This window comes from Dicentrarchus labrax, unplaced genomic scaffold, assembly GCF_905237075.1.
Source record: "Dicentrarchus labrax unplaced genomic scaffold, dlabrax2021, whole genome shotgun sequence".
Lineage (NCBI taxonomy): Eukaryota > Metazoa > Chordata > Actinopteri > Moronidae > Dicentrarchus > Dicentrarchus labrax.
Window position 1 is genome coordinate 216,730 of NW_026136713.1, and position 23,043 is coordinate 239,772.

At 37.9% G+C, this 23,043-nt stretch overlaps 2 protein-coding genes and 1 long non-coding RNA gene across 3 annotated transcripts; all 3 read left to right on the forward strand.

Moving 5' to 3' along the window:
- The first annotated feature begins 8,045 nt into the window (after nt 1-8,045).
- LOC127375056 (uncharacterized) lies at nt 8,046-9,795 on the forward strand. Its single transcript, XR_007887306.1, has 3 exons — nt 8,046-8,144; nt 8,298-8,390; nt 8,935-9,795. It is a non-coding gene; the product is annotated as an uncharacterized LOC127375056 (long non-coding RNA).
- Nucleotides 9,796-12,317: 2,522 nt separating this feature from the next.
- Nucleotides 12,318-15,958, forward strand: LOC127375052 (uncharacterized). Its single transcript, XM_051420858.1, has 6 exons — nt 12,318-12,493; nt 12,662-12,831; nt 14,210-14,277; nt 14,478-14,582; nt 14,989-15,093; nt 15,795-15,958. Exons 1-6 carry the CDS (start codon nt 12,374-12,376, stop codon nt 15,809-15,811), a joined length of 585 nt encoding a protein of 194 aa, XP_051276818.1. The 5' UTR covers nt 12,318-12,373; the 3' UTR covers nt 15,812-15,958.
- A 1,939-nt stretch (nt 15,959-17,897) lies between these two features.
- Nucleotides 17,898-22,842, forward strand: LOC127375051 (saxitoxin and tetrodotoxin-binding protein 1-like). Its single transcript, XM_051420857.1, has 6 exons — nt 17,898-18,110; nt 18,836-18,984; nt 20,153-20,223; nt 21,068-21,181; nt 22,522-22,623; nt 22,747-22,842. Exons 1-6 carry the CDS (start codon nt 17,991-17,993, stop codon nt 22,782-22,784), a joined length of 594 nt encoding a protein of 197 aa, XP_051276817.1. The 5' UTR covers nt 17,898-17,990; the 3' UTR covers nt 22,785-22,842.
- Nucleotides 22,843-23,043: the final 201 nt, after the last annotated feature.

Below are 23,043 nucleotides of genomic sequence, written 5' to 3' on the forward strand. Positions count from 1 at the left end.
GCAAAATTCTGTCTATATTATGTATTTTATATCTTTCTTTACAATCATAAATACTTAATACGCTTCTTTTTTTTTTTTTTTTGACAAATTCAGTGTTTTCTTGTCCCTGGCATTTGGTCATTAGATTAGACAATTTAAAACATCTTAACAACAACTTTGAAGTTTATTTTACTTTAAATTTACATCTCTTCACAGAACTGAACCACATGCTGAGATATCGGCCTACTGTGTATATTTTCATTTAGTTTTCTTACATGCCTTAAAATCAAGAAGGCTTTGCAACCCCCCCAGGAAGCTTTGCTGACCCCTAGTGGGGGTCCCGCCCCCCAGGTTGGGAACCACTGGTTTAGAAACAATGGCCTTGACAGGTGATACTGGACAAATGCAGAGGGCAATATATGAAATAGTAAAAGGATTCAAAACAGGGGAAGAAAAATCAAACAGGTTGTATTTCAAAAAGAACAAATGTTGGTGTGTTTTCTTTACATATTCTATATAAGCATTATTTTCCATCATCAGTGATGGTGCAGAGTGGACCATGGAGGGAATGCTGGAAAGAACTGTAGAATGGGTAAGGGATACACAGAAAGCAATAATAGAAATTTTGAAGGATCACAGGATTTAATAAAGTTAGCAATGTAAAACCCGGTACAGTAGACAGCGGTATACATCTTCAAAGTAAATGATTGCAATCCGCCATAGAATGAAAAGAAGAAGAAAATGGTGCAGAAGTATTTGTACTGCTGAGGGCTGCAACAAACTGTTCTTTTTTTAATCCATTCATCTGTTGCAGTTATTTTCTTAAAGAATCACCCGGTCTATAAAATGTCACAAAGTAGTGAAAAATACCATCACAAGTTCCTAAATCCCAAGGTGAAGTTTTTAACTATCACATAAGAAGAAAATGAACAAATCATCACAAAGTAAAAGCAGGAACTAGACAATGTTTGACATTGTGGTTGAAAAATCAGACACAGTGAATTTATTCCCAAAATAGTTGCATTCTGTCAATCAATCAACTAATTGACCAATGGTTTATCCATAGACAGAAGCAATGAGACTCACCACCAGTGAATAGTCAGTATCATCTCTGAGACATTACAGCTGCAACACTGATGTATGTATGTATAATTAATAAATACATGTACAAATATATAAAATAATACATGTAGAAATACAGAAATAAAGACAGAGAAATACATTTTAAAAATGTTGAAATAGCCATGTTCATGACCAAAATTGATTTATTTGTTAATTATGTATGTAGTAATTTATTTCTGCATTTATTTGTTTATGCTTATGTCATTTATTGTCCTTCATTTGTAAGAACAGAATTCATTGAGAAGTTCTATTTTAGAAGATTCTTATGATGTCAGTTTAATGTTGTCCACTAGGTGGCAGCAGTGAATGGTTATAGAAGTCAGTATGTAACATCTGCTTACGTCAACCATGTCAAAGCCCTTGAGCAAGGCACCTAGTGACCTTTAGATTCTTAGCAGCCCATACCTCTTTATTATAAAACTGACCTGATTTATAGTGTATGTCCAGTTATGCACGGTGGTGTGGAGTGAAATGTCACTGGGACAGAGACACCACCAGAAACCAAATTTCTTCTTAAAGGGGATGGATAACATAATTAACAATATGTACAAATTCAGCAACATTTCAGTAATGAAATGTGTTTTTGTATTTTTCGTTTTTCTGTATTTATTTGTTCATATCTTTTTTCAGAATCAGAATCGGGATCAGGTTTATTGTAAGTATTGTAAGTAAGTTTTCACATATGAGGAATTTGCCTCGGTACATTGGTGCATAGGAATCACAGTTTAGCTAGAAAAATAGAAATAAAGATAAAAAGATAAAAGATAGACATAATAGATACTTCAATAAATTAGTTTATTTAGTTATGTATTTATACATGTATTTACACACAGAAATAAATGAATACAAAAATAAATACATGTGAAAACAGAATAAATAACAAATGATTATTGTGTCAAGTAAATAATGTGTTTATTTATGCTGAGGCTTAGGGTTTATACTAAGACTTGTCTTTTTTTATCCCAGAAGAACATTTGCTTTTTTACCCCCAGAAATGTTGGTCCCATTTAAATGTCTGGGTTAATTGTAAAATCAACAACCTTTAGACTGAGGGTTGCTTTTCAAGAACAGTAATGTTGAATTTCTCTTGAACAGTTTAATTATTAAGTTCTTCATTCACAAATATTGGCAGCTGTAGCCATGTTTGGAGTCATTCAAGAACAAGATATATACTTTTCTCAAATCTCTGAGATGTATGAGCAGTGAATGTGCCTGGAAATGCCTTTATTAATAATGATAATATTTCAGTTGTTTTGTTTGTTGGTATATTACATGTTGTTTTCTATCGGCCCATTCTTTTTGCTAGTTAAATTGAAGATGTAACTGCTGTAGTATCGTGTAAATATGTTCTTTTAAAGAACAAAAAGCCTCCTCCTCCTCCTCCTCCTCCTCCTCCTCCTCCTCCTCCTCCGCAGCAGCAGCAGCAGCAGCAGCAGCAGCAGCAGCCAAGATGAGTTACAAAACAGGATGTTACAGCAAATTAATAATAACTGAACACAGGAAAAAAGTTGTGTGGAAATAATTATTATTCAAAACATTTAACACAGATGTCACATTTAACAGCACAATTTGATTCAATAAAGTTGAAGGATGTTTTAGATAATAAATAATAAATAATAAAGTTAAAAAATTGAATGTCAGACTGAACCAAGCTAATATTATACAACCATTACTTTTACATAGTTACATGCATATACTCATGTTCTCTATACTTCTACTACTCTATATCAGTGTGTTTGTCATCAAAATGTGCATACCTTTGCTCTAATGAACGGGTGTTTTGGGGGGACTTTTTCATTATCTGAATGGAGGGTCTAAGGACAGAGGACACAGAGGGTGTTGTGTGCTGTACAGATTGTAAAGTCCCGATATAAGTATTGCATTTATTGTTTGTATAAGTCTTTAATTTGTTAACCTTTTTGAAGATCAACGTGTTCATTAGAATTCATTTAAGTTGCATTTGTTTTATATTATTTCATTTAGTTTAAATAAAAAGATGCTTTTATTTTGAAGTCTGTGTCTGACTGACAGCATCAGCACAAGCAATTAAGCAGTGATGAAGGACCTTTGCGCTGTTTCGAGTTTCATCCTCGTCACAAAAGACTATATTTTGAAGATAACTGAAGATTTGAAGACAATTCAATTTTTCATAGCATGCAGACAACGAGGTATTTTATATATCTGTGTTTTACTTTGTAAATGTTATTCCACATGCTCTGCATGTTATTGTTTATGTTAAGCTAACATTGTTTATATTTTGTCGACCTTATTTAGTTTTCACGGTGGATTTGGGGAAAGAGAGACAAGCTTCAAATAAACCCGTAGAAAGAAAGCCACTTGTGTCTGCCTGTGCTTGGAGGGAGTTCTACCCGAGTCACATGATTTGACAAATCTGATGACTCAACTTGACAAAATGAATGACTTGCAACTTGAACTTTAGCACCAATGACTCATGCCTTCACTTGTATCAACTAACGTTAACGTTATTCATTCCCAGCATGTTGACAGGTAGTTCCCCAGATCCATTTTGTTTGATCCAATCCAACAGCATCCGATCAACTTGCCGAACCATGAAGAACTAATGTTACATTACTGAGAAAAAGATAATTTTGTTTTGTTTATTCTGTTGGTAAAATTGGCATTAGTGATGAGTGCATTAGGACTTGTTTAGGATTCAAAACTCAAGTCTTGAGTGCAAAGACTTGAGAATTACATGTTACTTGCAAAACAATGACTTGGTCTCACGTCTGGTGATTTGTGATTCTGAGCATACAGACATACTCAATATCTCATATCTGATGTAAACTGATGTAAAGTCCAGTAGATAATGTAAGTTGACTTAAAGTGACACAACAAAGTTATGAACAGGTCAGTATTCAATAGGCTACTACCAAGATATATGTGACTTGTAGTAAATGTGAACACATACTGCCAGTTGCAGAAAGGTACTTGTGCACATTCCGTCCTATATTTAGACCAGCTGCAGGATAAAACGAACGGTTCAAGGAAAGGAAGAACCTTGGACTGAAAAAAGACATAGATGACAAAAGACATGGTTTATATAGGGACTAAACACATCCAGTTACAATATACATACTGCTAGTTGTCATGTGTCATAATTAACGCCTTTATTTACAATGCAACTCTCGGCAGGCTTCCATACCAGCTTTGTGTTCATCATGTGGAAAAGTCCTGACAGTACTTTTAACAGTCACAGCCTAAATGCCTGAGCCTGTTTTGGAAAGAAACAGCATTAGAGGCTAACAGAAATACAGAAAATTGCAAAGTAATGTTTTAATGCAAAATTTTAAAGTGGGAGGCAAAGTTAGCTGTTACTGTGGTCCTGTTTTGGAAATCTTGTGTTCCCGTTGTTTTTTCAAACAATTTCTGTATTTGCACTATTGTCTCTCTTGGCTAGGTATCTTAATGGCAAACGGACTTTCCATGTGAACTGATGAGGTGAGGTGAAAGGCCTGCACAGAGCCCAAAGGATACTCAAAGACAGTACCCACCCAAACACAGCCTGTTCACCCTGCTGACAAGAGGTACAGAAGTATCTGCTGCCATTCACTATAATGCCATCGGTTACTTTAACTCAGAAACATTGTTGAAACGGATTAAAACGAAGATTTTAAGTAATGCAAACTCAATTTATTTTGTAAGTTAAAAAAGATTCTTGATTAAGCACCCTTTAACTACACTGAAAAAACTGAAACTGCCATGTCGTTTATTTGAAGTGCATTTTTACATTGGACTAAGTGAAAATCTGTTTCAAACCTGTTTTGTCTAGTTTGCCTTAAAGCAGATAATGAACCCCCTAGAACAAATTAAAAGAACAATTTTACTTCAATCATATTTTTACTTCAGACCAGAAGAAAAAAAAAAAAGTGTTCATGTCATGTGACCACTCGACGTCACACCTGCTATGTGATATCTCCCTGCTCACGCCAGCCAGCGTTTTTACCGTCCGCCATTACTTTACTTTGAATGTGAAGACTCCGTCACTCCGTGGCCCAGGAGGAGGAAATCTCTTTATGATAGGGTGAGTTTTCGAAAACTGTGTTGTTTTAACGAGAACAAATGTTTTTATTCACATTTATGATTAGTGGTAAACTAAGCTACATTGCACGTGTTTCCTAAAGCTAGCTAAACCAGGCTATCGCAATGCACCTGTTGGTGAAATGTAAAGTCAAGTTCGTTGTTAATATTGTTTTACTTTGATGTAACGGAAATATTATTTTTATTAATTTAGTTTTATTTAGTGAATATGCTTTAGCAACCAACCGCAACCATCAACTTTGTACCGCATTTACCGAAACCATCAACTTTTCATTTTCTTTCTTGCAAGCGTTAACTAGTCTAGACATTCGAGGTATCTGTATATGAGAAGGCAAATAAATGTCCGAATCAGTTGGAACGGGGTGCATGTAATGTCCGATTGAGCCCGTGTGTGATTAGAGCCGTCCATTGGGTCAGTTCAACTCAAAAAGTAATTCAGGCGGCTGAAGAGGGGGCGTTCCTTTTCCTGAGGGCTGGGCTGGCTGCAGAGCACAGCGTGGACACAGTTTAAAGAAGTGACAACGGAAATGCTCCCGACTGTAAGTGGCATAAACAACCGCAAAAACAACAACATTTATTAAAACTTAATTTGACAAGGTTGGCGCTGGTTCGCCTGCTGTGTCTCTCCACCATTGCCGATATGTGTAGTCACCGTTTGTTTACTGCATGTAAACATTCAGTTTAAAGCCATTTCAGACATGCACTCCTTTATTATAATCCGACACACTCCAAACAGTGAATAAGCAATAGAGGGTGTGATTAATAGTACAGTATGTAATTAATTAAATACATTACATTATAGACAAAGAATTGTGATTGAAGAGGAAGATGTCATATTCCATTGTTTCATCTGTCAGTTTATAATGCAGTATAGTACAATATTACCAGTATGATTAAGATCTAATTAATGATTTACAGCTTGTAGTGTGGATAGTGCTAACTGCCCCAACAAAAAACCAAAATGTGAAATCTCAGCTTTTCCTTTGTGTTTACAGGTTTGACGTTTCCTGGAGATTTCACGATTGTGGCCTTATTGCTGATCTGGTGAATCCCAAAGTGAACAACGGTGAACATTTTTTGCATACATGTTTAAATAGGAATGACTAACAATAGTGAATAGCTTCAAAATGGCCACAGATGTGAAATGTAGTGGGCATCAGAGATTTTGTTAAATGCCCTATTAAACAGTATAATAAGTTATAGTATCAAATAATAATTGTTATTTGGATCTGTTTTTCAAGAGAATATTTCAGTAAATTTCAGAACTGTTAACCCTGCAAAATGATAATATGATAATAATACCACAAAAGTAAATGAAAAATCATGTGAAATCAATCGTCAAAGGCCTTCATGTATAGTGTACAAAAGCTATTTGTTGCCATTTTAATTCCTGCTAGGCATATCAATAATGAAAAATACATTTGCTGTCCTTTTTCTATGTAAAAATTAGACTGCTAAGATAGCATAGGGCCTTTGCAGTTTGATTTGAACAAATATTAAGAATTTCCTAAATTTAGTATTGACTTTAATTTCTTCTTCTTCCCCAGAAATCAGAATAGTTTATCAATTAATTTGTGAATATTAATTTATTGTAAGTTATATTGTAACTAACAATTTTGTACTACAACTAATACTGCCGTTTCTTTTCTTGTTTTGACTAGATCCTTTTGGATGGGGAAGACATGGCAGGCAAAAGGCCAGCCAAGTTGCGGGTTATTCTGAACCCTGATGACACCTGGAAGCTTATTCTGCCTGTTGGAATTCCAGAGTCAATGGAGCAGCTTATGGGTGAAATCAGGAAAGTGTCTGGGCTAAATGGAAATTTAAGACTGCAGTACCAAGACAGAGACTTTGGAGATGCACTTGTGAACTTGACATCCACTGCAGAGCTTGAGGATTTGGCAACTGTCAAGGTCATCCCAATACCTGATGATGGCCAAGTAATTACTCTCTCTTTCTGTAATGATATAGTGTCTACTCAATCAGATGACACTGAGCTCCTGTCATCACCCTCCAGTTGTGTCTCTACAAGAACTCAGATGTGGCCACGTGCATTTCCGGTACCAACATTCTCCTGTCACACTGAACTACAGCTAGAAAAGGGAAATGCTGTGTTTAGGTCAAACAACACAAGGTTAACACTGAGTTGGAAAACAAAGTCAGATATTTTGGAAAAGTTAGCAGAAGAGATATTCAAGTTCAAAGCCTACCCAATAGATGCTGACTTTAGTGACGTTGCTGAAGCACTAATCCAGACACACCCCTGCCTCTCTGAACCTGGCTCATACAATGGATGCTACGGGTGGAAGCAGCAGCTAAAGACAAAAATGGGTAACTACCAAACTCAGCTGAAGGGCCTTGGGTGTTCTGAAATACTTGCAAATTCACTTAAGTCTAAAGCTCCAGAGGATGGACTCCCAGCAAAAAATGTCAAGAGACCGAAGAGAGGAAAGGCCAACCACATACCTGACATTCCAACTGGAGAGACCCCAGACAAATTGGAAAATGAGAGACTGTCACTTTTAACTGAAGTGAAGAAGCGAGACAATCGTGCTGTGATAAAGGCCAAAATGGACAAGACTTTTTCACTGCAAAGACAGGACATTGTGGCAAAGGAATCAGAAGTGGAAGAGTTGAAAGAGAGATGGCCTGCATTGTTCACAACGGATGAGGCAAGTTACTTTTTTTTATTGCAGTCAGTCAGTGATGATCTGTAAAGTAATTTATTATCCTAAAAATTTAGCCAAAAAGCATGTTTTGGCACCTGATGTCATACCCAAGATCTCAAACACCACACAGTTTAAATGTATTTACGTTCACTTTTGCTATTATTATTCTTTTTCTTTTTTCTTTTTTTTTTAGATCAATGCTGAATTTATGAGAATTACAACTGTTCCACTTCAACCGCGATTCCTGGCTTCCTTGGACAAGCTGATAGAGTTGTTAGAGAGAAGACCCTGAGTATACTGAATCTTCTTGATCAGGTATGTACTTGTCAACAAGTTTGATTGTGGAGTTAGAGTAGGCCTTTTAACTGTTTGAGCACATGAGTGTGGGAATGGTGTATTGTTTGCATAAGTGGAAGTTGCAAAATTGGACTGGAGAGTAATGCATTATGGGTGTGTTTGTGCACCTAGAGCATCGTGGTGAATCAAAAAAGGGAGTGTCTGCTAAAACGCCTCATTGTTTACCTTGGAGAAGATGTGGACAAACTCATCAAGGAGTATCAGGTAAGTAGTTTTGCTTTAATAACTTTTAGACAAGATGAAACATTGCATATTTTTTTAACTTTTAAGCTCATAAACATGGTCTCAGATCCTATCAAAATACTTGTGCATATTTTGTAAGTTATATCTTGTAGAACACTGTATATTGTATCTTAATTGCATCCTGAAATATGTGTAATTCAGAGCAGCAGCAGTACAGATGGAGCAGTGTGTAAGACTGGTCATTAAAATGGCAATCTTATCCAAAATTTGTAGTACACAAGGCATATCTTTTAATCTTGGTTTAATCTTTGAAGATAGGTGTAATATAATACTTGTACCAGTGTTTTACTAGATAAAGTCTAGTCAAGTTGCTATGAGAAAAATATTTTGAAGAGTCAACATTTAGTATCTCCTGGACTTCTGCAAGTCCTTACATTTTCTTATCACTAGACCTCCAATTTGTCTTGTTTTTAGTTTAGAATCTTTTGTGCACATAAAGGCACACCAGACGCGGATTTCATCAAAATAACTTAGTAATAAATGTCTTGTCTCTTTCTTTTATCAGGTTGTTCAGAAGGAGGAAGCTGAAACGGAGCTTGAGAGATGTACAATGGCCATGTATGTCATCAAGGAAGAGGAGGATCCTCTCCAGCCACCACATGACATTGGGTTTGTTATTGAAGGTGTGCAGGTTGTCAGTGAGTTGCCATCAGTCCTACATGCCTGTGCCATGTTGTTCGGCCTCATCTATGCTCTTAACTTGAGCTATCCAAGTGAGCTCAAATACACCTTTGATGCATTGCAGAAACTATTCATGGAGATAGAACCCAAGAAAATGACACGCAGAGTGTGCAGTCTGAGTGTCAAGCTCTAAATATTGGATTCACCAAAGAGATATTGGATACCGGATGTGTTTTATTTTGTGTTATTGCTTGTATTCAAATATATTCTATGATAGAGGAAGGGGCCACTGTTAAATGTTAATAAGAGAAACAGATTTAATTAAAAACTGGCCTTCAATTCAGATTTTCTGTGTTCACGGAACAGTTTCTGTGATATAAATATTTTGGCACTGATATCAACACTGAAGTTTGAATAATGCAAAGTTCATAATTGCAGCAATAAGAATGGTAATGTTTTTTTTTTTTTTGCTATTTTATACCACTTTAAGCTTATCATACCACATTAATGTGGTCATAGATACGGAAATGTTGATATTGCATTTGTAATGGTTCAAAATAATGTGACATTCATACATCTTGATCATTTTGTCCCAAGGATGGTAAGTTTTAAGACTGTTAGACTTAATGGTTATTATATTACATATCTCAAGTTTTAATGGAGAGGCGTACAAAAAAGTTTAACATTAATGTTGTTAATGTTACAGAAAGGTTACATAAGATTTAAAATAAAGTATTGAAAAGACCATGATTTTCTTTAATTTATTTTTGTGTTTTTTCTTAAATGTGCTGTAATGTGTGAAGTACATACCGGCTAGCCTAACAGCCAGCAAAATTTAGGGTTTTATTGATTTTTTTGTATTTTTTTGTTAAACAAAGACAATGACCTCACAATAAATATCAAGGTCTTTTGATGAAAATATTCTTAATTCATAGTAAGTCAACTAAATGAAGCATTTACTGATAATTCTTTATATTAAAGCAAATGTAGCTTTTGTTCATGGTAAAAGTTAAGTTGTATTGAAGCAAAACATTTTATTATATTGACGTACATTAAGTTTAGTATTGTGACCAAAGAAAATGTATTGATATGGTATAACTTAAAAACATTTAAATTGAGTAAAAGTAATAAAATTGCCTGTAACAAATTACAGCATTTTAATTACTTTAGTTCAATGTAAAAGTTATACTTGGATTATATGAAAAAAGTAGGTTTTTCCAACGTACAAATGTAAGTTTTACTGAATAAAAAAAAATTATTTATGGTCTCTAGAATAAACAATATTTTTACTTTCAGTGAATGTAATTTTTTTTCTTGGACTGAAGGATTATTTTGATTTAAACAAAATTAAACTTTTCAGTTTCAGTCAAGTCATAAATATACTTTGACAAAAATAAAATTAGCTGTAACAAATTACAGTAATTTTTTTAGGTTGGTTCAAAGTATCATTTTTATCTGTACTTAATGTTGTAACCTACAGACACATTCCTGATTAAAGCTGCAGTAGGTAATTTTTCTTACATTTTCCTTGTCATATTTGCTGAAACCTTCACTACATCCTGACAGTAGTACTAAAGACAGATAATATGTGAAAAACAGGTTCCTCTGGCTCATTCTAATGCTCCTAATAGTATTTGCAAGAATCCACCGGACCTGCCCAAAAACAACCAATCAGAGCCAAGACCGATAGTTGACTGTTCAGTCTCATTTTTTGGGAACCTGGAAATGAGAGTAAACAGTCAACTATCTTCAAGCCTAAAACCAAAATCCTCTTTATATCTTTCTCGGATGATGGTTATCGTCCAGTACCCGTAGATTCTTGCAAATGCCATTAGCACTAGGAGGAGCCAGAGGAACCTGATTTTGCAGATTATCTTTCTCTTGTACAGGATATAGTGAAAGTTCCAGCAAATATGACAAAAGGTTATTTTTAAAAATGTTACCTACTGGAGCTTTAAGTCATTTTTTGAGCATTTTGTTCTTACAGTACAAATGAAAATTACCAAAATAAGTCAGTATCAATTAAAATGACTAAACTTAATTTAAGATACTTGATTTTTAACTAACAAAATTGATTTAGTTTTACTTAAATTTTTTAATGAAATCCGTATCAAATTTTTTTTGAGTCAAATTAACTTACCTCATTTTACAGTGTATACTACCACCAGACCACAGAGCAGCTTCTTCCCTTATCCTGCATTCACACGGATTCAAGCAAATGGTAGAACCAGATTTCATTTCAGTGGATCAGAGCAAGACATTAAGTTTAGGTGAGACCGGCAGAGAATATTGGCATCGGTAAAGGTAGATGACATTTCCATCCAAAGTTAAAGTACTGTTTGCCATCTTCCACTACATCATTTAAAACCTGATGTTACGTAGCTCCCTCACAGGAGGACAAAACATGGGCAATCTGGACTACGAGACTATAGGCTATAGGCCTAGACTATCGGGGGATTTCCCATGGTGCACTGAGCTACTCTCTTCCTCTCTCTTTCTGCACTCATTCATGTCCCATTAATGCATGTTACTAACTCCACTTCTTCCCCAGAGTTCTTGTGCTTTCTCGTCTCGCAGGTTCTCATGGATCCTGGTGGAGCCTCCTGCCATGGTCCTGCTTGACTGCCATTGCCAATACTGTTGTTGCTGTGCACCTGTCTGTCTGTCTGTCTCTCGCTCTCTCTCTCTCTGCCTCCTCTCTCTCTCTCTCTCTCTCTCTCTCTCTCTCTCTCTCTCACCCCAACTGGTCGAGACAGACGACCACCCACCTAGAGCCGGAGGATCTGTCCTAGGTTTCTGCCTTTTAACAGGCAGTTTTTCCTTGCCCTTGTCACCAAGTGCTTGCTCATGGTGATACTGTTGGGTCTCTGTAATTAATGTTAAAGAGTTCGGTCTAGACCTGCTCTATTTGAAAAGTGTCCTGAGATAACTTCTGTTATGAATTGGCGCTATACAAATAAAATTGAATTGAATTGAATTGAATTGAGACGCTAATAATGAATCAGTTACATAAATGATTAATCAGACTGTTGTTTGTTTTTCCCTGGACCCATGTGAAGTTTTTGTGACTGTTATTGCATTTAGTCATACAACCCTGGTTATAGAATGACAAAAAACCAGACCTTGTACCATGAGTGATGATTGCACAGTTCAAAATTTCCCAAATTGTTAAATCCAGTACTGAAATTCGCCCCAGTGCAAAGTACACCCCCACACCATAGCTGCATCGATCTATAGCAAGTGCTGCAAGCCGCCCGCATATAAATCTCAGACGCTTCAATCCTGAAGGGTAGCCTTGACGTGTTACCCTACTGCTGTCGACCATGTTTGTGCTACACTGGGCCCCCGTCCTCGTCTCTCTGCTGTCCTTCAGCGCGGCAGCACCCACAACAGACGACTGCAGCCAGCTGACCCAGCTTCTGACAGCGAATGACCTCCATCAGGTATCCAGACTCAGTCTCCCTCATTCTGTATAGATCAGAACAATACTTCCATCAACAGTAAATTCACCAAAATGTAAAGTTAATTTAGAAATAATCCTGAATTAATGTGACTAATATCGGTGTGAAACCCAGTGTAAGCTGATCCCTATAGTTTTGTACTCTGAACAGATCTTGGGGAAGTGGATCTTTATCGAGGGGTGTTCCAATAATGAGATTTTTGACAGCGTCTTTAAAAATACTGAAAGTATGTGGATGATGTTGAACACAACAGCAGACAACCAGACCTTGGTGTTAGATCAGGCCAGCCAGCTGGTACCCCAGCAGCATCAGGCAACAATGTAAGTAGTCTTTTTTTTTCTTTATTTCCTCATATCAGTGATTTTTTTCTGCTTTAGAGTTAATCTGTAGGACAGGTATACAAGACATCTAGGAAACAAATATCCTGCACTTGAGAATATTATAGTAAATACGCTTTTCACATTTCTGTTTCTGTGGTTGATGAGGAAGAATGGCTCTAATGTCAATCCAGTGTGTCATAAACTTCAACTTGTTCATATTTATTGATTATTGGTTGATCCACCATTGAAACATCTCATCTTATCAAATGGACTGACATGAAACAGACATTCATGGTTCGCAGAGGATGAATCCTACTGATTCTGATCGGCAGACTTTTTTCTCTAGCGCACTGTTGTACCAATGAATATCATATTACATTTTGGTCAATAGATCCTCCTAAATGTTACACACTGGACCTTAAAAACGTAAAATACTATGACAATACTACAAAAATGAGTAAGAATACTTACGTTTATTCTCTTTTTTTTTAAATTGCATTTCCTGTAATATTTTGTTTCAATATCTGCCTCATACATAGTGTCATGAACCTGCTCTCAGTTCATGCAACACAAGGGAGACCACACAGACAAGTAAAGTGTTTAAACCAAAAATAAATGTAATTGTTCAATATTCACACTAACAAAGTATACAAGATATATGTGTACATCAGTGTTATCAGTAGTGACGTAAGTGAGTGTGTGGATGTGGGAGAAGGTAAATGATTAATCAAACAAAGACAGCTACAGACCCAGGACCTGCTGGCTGGAAGGGGAGAGGACAACAAACTGATCAACCTCTTATAAAGCCTAGTAATCAGGGATGAACCAGGTGTAGCCCATCTAATGGCCACACCCCTGCCACTCTGTCTCGCGTGAAGAACAAAAAGGGAAAAAGGCACAAGATCCCCAGAGGATGAATTCTAATGACTCTGGTAATCCCCTGACATTTCCTTTAGCGCCACCGTCTGTTCACAATTCAGGCACAGACGCCGAAGCTTGGTATGCAAAATAAACCTAGCGAGGACACATCTGGGAGAGAGTCATAGTTTGGTCCATGGAGTCCGCCTGGAAAGCACCGATTTCAGTGATATTTCAGGCTGACTGTGGAGCAGTTTGATCGGTCTGATCACCGGATTTGCCACAGCAGCAGGACATTGGGTTGCGTTTCTCCAAAGGTTGCTTCTGTTTCAGCTTTTTCACCGCAGGAAGCCCCCACCACCAGGGCCTAAACACACTTCCCCCTACTCAAATGGATGGGAGGACTGGCGTTTTCGCTGCAGAGCCCAATTTGGTCTGAGTCTCGATTGTTCTTTTGGTGCTGAAAAAACCCAAGTTTTCCCACAGGCTCACTCAAGTCTCTCATTTTATCTTATTTTAGGCAAAGACAATGCCTCAGAGGTTCTCACAATGTGCCCATCGTCGATGACAAAGTCTTGGAGTTGCACTGTAAGTTGTCTCATTGAGGAAACACTGTGACAGACATGCACCAGTACTCACACAATAACATGTAAAACCAACTAATGAATAGCAATATGGAAAATGGTGTCAAAGTGTTACAGGCTTGACAATGTTTGTTACAACACAGTCTTTGAACATATTCAGTGTTTGAAGAATATTGTCTTGAATCTGTGTGTTGTGTTGTCCAGTTGCAGTCGCCCATACCTACCACAGGTTCCTGCAGACCTGCCTTGACTGTTTGATCATGTACACCTACACAAAAGAGAATGACTTCCAAGCATTGTACTTATTTGGTATGTATGAGGTTTAAAAGAGCAGGTCACCAACTAATGGCACTCTGGCAGCTTTCGATATGTCTTTTTTCCAGCAGACATTTTGACTTGTCATAGTAGGAAAAAGTACAGCTCTTATGAATAACATTAATGATGGCCTAACGACAAAAGATTAGCATCATAAAAGCTTCTCTGTGGGCGCCTGGTTAGCTCAGTCGGTAGAGCTGGCGACCCATATACACAGCGGCCTGGGTTTGAATCCGACCTGCGGCCCTTTGCTGCATGTCAGCCCCTCTCTCTCTGCCCCCCCTTCCTGTCTATCTCCAGCTGTGTCTCTATCAAATAAAGGCCAAAAAATAATACTTTAAAAAATAAAAATAAAATAAAAGCTTCTCTGTGAAAGTGAAAGTGCTACTGATCTCTGCAGGGAAGAACACGACACTGACAGCCTCTGACTTGGAGACCTTCAGGAAACAAGCTGCATGCCTCAAGTTTCCCCTGCCGGCAAAGTTTCACTACGACACCAGCAAAGGTGAGAAGGTCGCAAGTAGCTGATTTAGGCTGTTTAACTCAAATCTGAACACAGTTTTAGATTCAACGCGTATTGTCCATTGTGAGTAAAAACCCCCAAATCCACTAAGGAATCACAGAGAAAAGCTCCTTATAACTCCAGAAGTTGCTGGAGAATCATCCTATTTAAGTTTCCTTAAGGTAAGTAAATCCATGATGATTGCACCCATTAAGCAACTTACACTGGAGCAAATGGGGTGCCATCTTGGAACATCATACATAGTTCTCTTTATACAACAACTTGTCATTTTTACATTTGGCTTCACTTAAGGCTTTAGATGTGCTGCTGGAAGGCAGATTTAAAAAACAAGCTAGCTGTTTCCCCCCTTCTTTCGGTCTTTATGCTGGCTCTATCTCCAGACTTAGCTGACAGACAAGGGTCCTATCAGTCTTCTCATCTAACTCTATGCAGTAAAGCAAATATGTGAATTACCCAAAATCGTGGGGGGTTTGTAGAAAGAGTGGGACGTCCTTGGGCGCAGAAGGAGCTCTTACCAGTCATTCAGATATACGCCAGCTTTCAAAGAAAAACTCACATTAAATTAAAATAAAAAATTGTGCTATTGCTATTTCCATTTGCTGCAGCAGAGACCTAATTTGACAGATTTTCAGAGTGATTTATTAAAAATAAACTGACCTATAATAACCCTTTTGTCTTTACAGAGCTGTGTCCCATGTAGGAAAGAAGACTCTTCATGACAGAACAAACAGAGGGCTGCAAATTTTATTTTCATTATTGGTTAAAATATTAATGGTTGATTTCACTTTTCTTTTATTAGTTTAGTAACCGTTGCAGTGTAAGACAATAAAGACAAATGTGTCCAAAATGGGGTCTTCAAATTGTTGATTTTGTACAAATACAAAAAGTATTCTTTTGCAATGTTTCTGCTTAATTAAATCAATGAATAATTTTTTTTGGTAACTTTTCCCAACTTTACATACAACCTTGCAATAAGGACAATGACCACAGTGACAGAACAGTGACATGGCACTGCTGGTCCTGTCTGGTTTCCCAGAACTGCTCCAGCAGTCAATGACTTTCACAAGTCAAACAAGCCAGTTGAATCTAAGATTCAATAGTTGGCATCAATGGGCCTCTGAATATCCAGAATAGTAGGAATATCTAAAAAATATATGGTATATATAGATATATATAAATGAACACTTACTAAGTAAACATGTTTTTTAAGTAAATATATAGTATATACATTTAAAGTATCCAATGTGAAAATATTCATAGTGTAGGAGAGTAATTTCACTATCAGGTAAACCCCTTTGTGTCCAGTTTTGTGGATTGTCCCTCTTTCAGATGAGCTGAAGCAGGACAGGAAGACAGGAAACAAGAAAAGAAAGGAGGGATGTATATGAGGAAGGACATAAACGGTGACAAAGTAAAGTAAAAGAATGTTTGTGAGAATGCAGATTCAGACATTCATGACATGAGATAGACTAACCACTTTAGAAAGCTAATATCAATACTTTTAGTCTTTGAATTTTTTCTCATAACCAAAGTTACTCATTAGAATTTAAAAATGTTGAGGTTGTTACATCGACAGACAATTTAGTGTTGGTCAGTTCTACTATAATGGAAAACTGATTCATTGATAGCCTATCTATCAGAGGTAGAAGTCGATGACTGACCATTATTAGTCTCACATAGCCAGACCTCTGTATATCCTTTTAGCGCTGTGTCGGTGCTGGAGAAAGGTCTGACTGAACCCGTTATCTTTCTGGTACTATACAATTGTTAATTGATCATTTTTAATCATGTTTGATTGAATCAGAGTTCAGGGTTGCCAAGCAGCAGTAAACTTTTTGAGGCTGCCATATAGCATACTACTGTTGACAGATATTAAAACTGACCAAAATCTCACCTCCAGTTCTCACTGAAGAATAGACAACCTGTGTTGACCACATAACGTTACTAAGCAAGTTGTTCCACTACGTTACTCTCCATTTTGTGTACATCTGCTTCCACATGAGAAATTGTGAGGTGGTGCATTGATTCCTTTAGCACGATAACCTTGATAATATCCGGTAGTGTGTGATGCACCGTTATTTTATCCTTGAGATCAGACAGAAGAAAATCTTTCTCCTCATGTGGGGGATGGAACGGGATTTCAAGATCAGACAGGATTTTAAAGCTGCAGTAGGTAACTTTTTTATCTGTCTCTTGTACTACTGTCGGCATGTAGTGAACGTTTCAGCAAATATGACAAAAAGTTATTTTTATACAAATGACCTACTGCAGCTTCAAAACTCCTGTAGTCTAAGTGCAACTTAAGCACTTCTGGAGGAATCCAATACCCTGACAAAAACACAAATACCATGATATAGAGCGAATAATGACACTGCAAGCAATGTAACTAACATTAGCAAGGTCATGGGTTAGAAAACTGCACAGCTAACATGCAGAGAGAGATGAGACGGTTTCCCAGAGCCAGCACACCAGCTCCAGAGAGCAGCTCACAGTTCTTATAGCTAACATCACACCAACAGCATATCTCGGCAAACTAGAAAGTAAGCTGAACTTTACCTGACACACAAATCCTGGCTTGAATAACAAGTTAGTGTTGTGTGCTCAGTCCTGCCTGAATTTGATAGAAAGTGTGCTGGATTAGAATCACATTACCTAGAATCACTTGCCCCACCTTTAAGGTTTGCGACAGTTATTGATCTAACCTTGAGAGACAGACACACACACACACACACACACACACACACACACACACACACACACACACAGTGGCATATAACTGCGGGGCAATCTGATCAACTACATCAGACAGTGATCCTGCCGTTCTCCAGCTCACAAGACAGTTGGTTCTCAGGGTGCTGATCCGTCTTCAGGCTCCCACCATGTACTTCCTGTCCAAGATGTTTGCTGCGGCTCTGCTGCTGAGCCTGACTGCAGCCGCTCCAACTCCTGAGGAGTGTGTCCTTCTGAACAAAACCCTCTCTGCTGAGGAGCTGCCCATGGTACGCTGCTTTCATGTGTATATTTCATATTAACAGGTCCAGAATAACTTTCTTGTTTTAACCTTTTTGTGATCACGGAGCCACTTCCTGCTACATTCAGGATCAGTATTTCAAAATATTAAAAACGTATTTTCCTGAACTAACTGGTAGTGAGTTGTTTTAAATATGCCTGCATGAGGTGTACAGTCCAGCTAGTGTGACTGAAGTGTTTTGACGGTGACATGAAATGAATCCTTGCTGTAACAGAGAAACGCCCTTCAACAGATGAATGAGAAAACAGCCTCCTAGACAAATTCTGCACATTCAGCACAGTGAAGTAACAAAAAGCTGAACACATTTTCTTTCACGTGTTTTCTGGTAGCTTCATTGCTGATTAGTGTTGTGATTGTGCCTCTCATTGTGTCTCTGAAGAGGGTTGTGGGTGCACATGTAAGTTGCAAAGCCAGCACAAGAAGCAAGGAAATGCAGTTTGTACTTGTGGTTAACTTTCCCATTACTGATACTGAAGTGCAAAGTACAGCCACAGATTTTCCATGGGAAGCAGGATTGTCTCTCATGAAGTAGATGTAAACAAACAGGGCTACCTGTGACTTATTACACTCTGTAGGGACTGAAGGTTAGCATTTAGCACCATGATGTCCTTAAATGTAGCCTGGTGCAGCAGAGGCCAGAGTACAATCATCTTCCAACAGCAGAGGAGTAAAGTGCGTGTTTCTTCTTCTTAGATCTTTGGGAAGTGGATCCTGCATGAGGCCTACGTTTTGAGCAGCCCTGACTACTACAGCCTGAAACTGAAAAGCACCAACAGCTCCCGGTCTGAATTTATCCCTTCAGAGGACAACCAGACAGTCCTTTTCAAACAGGCCATTGTGGCGTAAGTGCTGGTAAATGATAATCTGCAGAATGTTCATATGAATAAATGTTCAGGCTTATTCAAAACATATTTACTATATTTGCATAATATTTGTTCCCGTGAGAATAAAGTCTCTAGTTTGGTGATGTATGGCTCAACGTGTTGCAGTTTGACTGTTGTTATTGGTGAAACTTGCCAGAAACTACAACGATTGGTCAGATTTTCAGTGGTTGGACAAAATTGCAATGTCAAACAAATTCAGCCCATGGATCGTCTTGTTCCAGTATTATGTTGCAATGCAGAAAACCAACCCATTTGCGGGGTTTGGCTCCTGGCATCCCGGGGCTAAGTCAGCTGAGGTGAGCTGCATGAGCGAACTAGCTAACAGCATCTAACATTACTGTAGGTGACTTTTAGCAACTCCAAGCAAGTCCATCTGGAAAGTCCATAAATCACTTCAGTACAGCTGTCTTCACACTGTCCTCTGTCTGTCTCGTAGGTTGTCTTCACCGGGTCAGCCCTATGTTCCCGCAGCCCAATGGTCCCACATTTCTAGGACATTTTCAAAATGAGTCTTGTGTTCCTACCTTGGGTTAGGGTTAGGGGTTGGGGTTAGGGGTTGGGGTTAGGGGTTAGGGGTTAGGGGTTGGGGTTAGGGGTTAGGGGTTGGGTTAGGGAATAGGTTGGGTGTAATTGGCTACCAAATTGGGATAAAGGGGGATAAAATCTGATACAAATTTATGAAAAAGGCAGAGCAGCCAGAGGACATTGGAGAGAAAGCCAGACAATATTTTCTCCATAAAATATGATGCAGTTTCACCAGAATCACTGCTAACAGTGTGTCTTTGTACAGTAATCATTGTGGCCCAGCCCTGCAGAAACACTCTGTTCCACTGTGACGTTTCACCATGTTACCCACACGTTAAAAGGTGTCTCCTACTGATGCTCAAGCTTCCCTTGTGCATCTGTACGAGACGCCAAGGGGTGTGACAAAGCAGCGTTGGTATTTGATGACCTGGGATGAGAACCTGTTGACAAAACACAAATTGACTCCATCACCAGCACCATTTTTTAAAAGGCAAGAACGTTTATTGCTATCAACTGCCTAATACAGTCTCATAACAACCACCTTAACCTCAATGTGAACGCAGAAATTGTGCTACATTTTGTATTTCCTTTGCATTCCCAGGGATGAAAGGTGCACCCGTTATTCAATCAATTTCACTGTAGTGGGAAACACAATCCAATTCACATCTACCAGTAAGTAATATCAATATCAAGTAAGTCACAAAATGTGCATATTTGAATATTTTATTCTTTAAATGGACCAAAGATTATAGTGTTGCCAGAGTTATCCATGGCAGACAGAGGCAGAATGCGTTTCAACTCAAACTAGTGTGTGAAGAACAAAAGTTTAAAGCCTTTCTTTAGACCAGCTTTAAGTGAGGCTTTCTAAGGCCTCTGTATACTCCAAACAAGGATTTTAGGTTCCTTTGAATCATAGAGAGGTGTTTAGTAACCCCTAAGGCTTGGTCACACTGGTTCTAGTAGTTTATGACATAGTGCCACTCACAGGGCTGGTTTAACTACTGTAGCTAGTGAGCTTCTCTGTCTCTTCTGTTTACCCCCTGGTAACAGTTGTTAGCAAGCTAATTAGCTTAGCTTGACTGCTAACAGAATAATTAATAAATTCATAAGTTCACACACTTTATTGAAAAGATGCATTCGTAGTTTTGACTCCTGTCTTGCTCTTTTTCAGAACAGTCACTACTCTGATAGAGGGGGTTAAATAGAAGTGAAAGGTGCAACATGGCTAATAAGCTAGCTAGCTTATAAGAAAGGTCAGAATTTAAGTTAATAAAAAAGGAACTTGGTGAGAAAAACATGCATGGATTGACGTCTGTCCTGCGAGGCGAAACCATTAATTGTGAATTAGCTGTTAAATTTCAAGATGTCAAATGCTGGTGTGACCTATTTTCCAAAATGGTGGACAAACTTCACAGCTGGGCTCCTTTTCCATGCTAATAATTAGTAGCAGAATTGCTAACTGTCTCCATGCAGTACACATTTTATTTCCACCTTTCTGGTTTCCTTCTCCTCTCAGCTCATAATACCACATCCAAAGCTGACTTCCTGAAGACCTGTGATGACTGTCTGATGATGCGCCACAGCACTGTTAGAAGGGATGGAAAAGAGGGCACTTATCTACTTTTCTATAGTAAGACGCACTTTATTTGTTTCTTTCTCTGTGCTAAAGCTCAATAACCCAGTGTGTAGGGGCAATAGAATAAGGAACTAGCTGATAGAGGAGTTCTCCTCAGTGCTGTTGCATTCTGGAAAATCAATATGGAAAGCATGAGTAATGGAAATGACTGAATCCAGAGGAACTAGACAAATGACCTCCTCTAGCAGTGTGTTCAGATTTTTACAATATCTAAAACTGAAAGACCCTCTAACCTGCTCCATTTGTCATTCCCTGATACATCAAACCACAAAATTATATTTCAATAGTGCAGCTTTAAAGTAACATTAAGTATTAACTTAGAAGGACCCTAAGTCTTGATGATCTACTTTTTCTTTTTTGGCACGTTTTCCTGATTTCTGTCAGTAAATCAGTAAGTCAGTAAACAATCTGCCATCGGGGTAACAGTGTTTCCTCTATGTTGATTTTGGAGCGGTGGCCCGCCGCTGTTAAATTTCTGCCCCCATGGTATCAGAAATGGGGCAGGGGGGGTCGGACGGGCCTGCCGCCACTGCTAAAAAAAAATCCTAGAGGAAACACTGGGTAAGACAGTTTTGCTTGGCTAGAATTCTTAAAACTAGCATAAAAATCTAACCACTGAAATACTGTAATGGCTTAAAACTAAAAAAGAAGAAGAAGCAAGTTTTGCTTTTTACAATTAATTAAAAATGTAGTTCTTAAAAATATTATTATATAAAGTATTTTGCTCACTTTATTGAGCTAAATCTAAGAATTTGTACCTTAATCTAAGATTAATAATTGGCAAAAATATCTTACAATGAGACACAATTTCTTCAAACTACATATTCTGGTCCCTAATGGGGCTGGATTTAAGAATAGTTGTACCTTAATCTGACATTAATAATTTCTTGTTGTGCAAGGGGTCTCTGCTGGGATATTATGCAAACCATTGTTGGAACTGGTTACTGGTTCAATCAAGCTCAATATTAACTGTCATATCTAAAACAAAGTTAGATATAATTCTTAAAACCAGATTACTGTTCTAATTCAAAACACCCCTTCAGACACCATTGTTACAGTGCAGTTTAGATGAGTGGTAGACGGAAAGCGCACGTGTCAGTGTCTCCAAATCAAACAGATTATTAATTATCTGACTGCATACCACAATCCAACTGGTAGACACATGGTGATATCAGTTTGTTCACCTACGGTAGCCTGAATGGAGCAGAATGTCAGGCGGATTCATAAACAACTTCTGGGAAACATCCAGAAATGACTGCTGCAACAGACTGAACTTCATACAGATACAGATGATATCCCTTTAACTCTTCTTTGAACTTTTTGTTTTCTTCCAGAGAAGACAGATGTGTTGCCACAGGCAGACCAGGAGAAATCCAGGGAACAGGCCAAGTGCCTGGGCTTCCTACAGCCTCCAGCGTTCATCTATGAACAAGCAGGTTTGTGTGAACTGATTACTGAGCGACAGCAGTTCAAAGCAATGATAAGCACTGTTGGAAATATGGATGGATGGATTCATTTGACTTTCATTAATAGTCATCCCTCTACTTGTTCTCCTGCAGAGTTGTGTCCTGAGCAGAGTGACGCCCCCCAGGCTTAGGAACCAGCACAATAACAAATGTCTTTGAAATACATGGTTATTAAAATGCAAAGAAAGATGTGGATGTGTGTGTGGTTATTAATACACAGAATGTAAACTCAAATACAATGTGTAGCCATGATTAAGAGTTGTGAGAAGTCGACATATGTAATAGTACTTTGCAACTGCTGTTAAAGCTGCAGTAGGTAACTTTTATAAAAATTACTTTTTGTCTCATTTGCTGAAACTTTCACTATATCCTGACAGTAGTACATGAAAT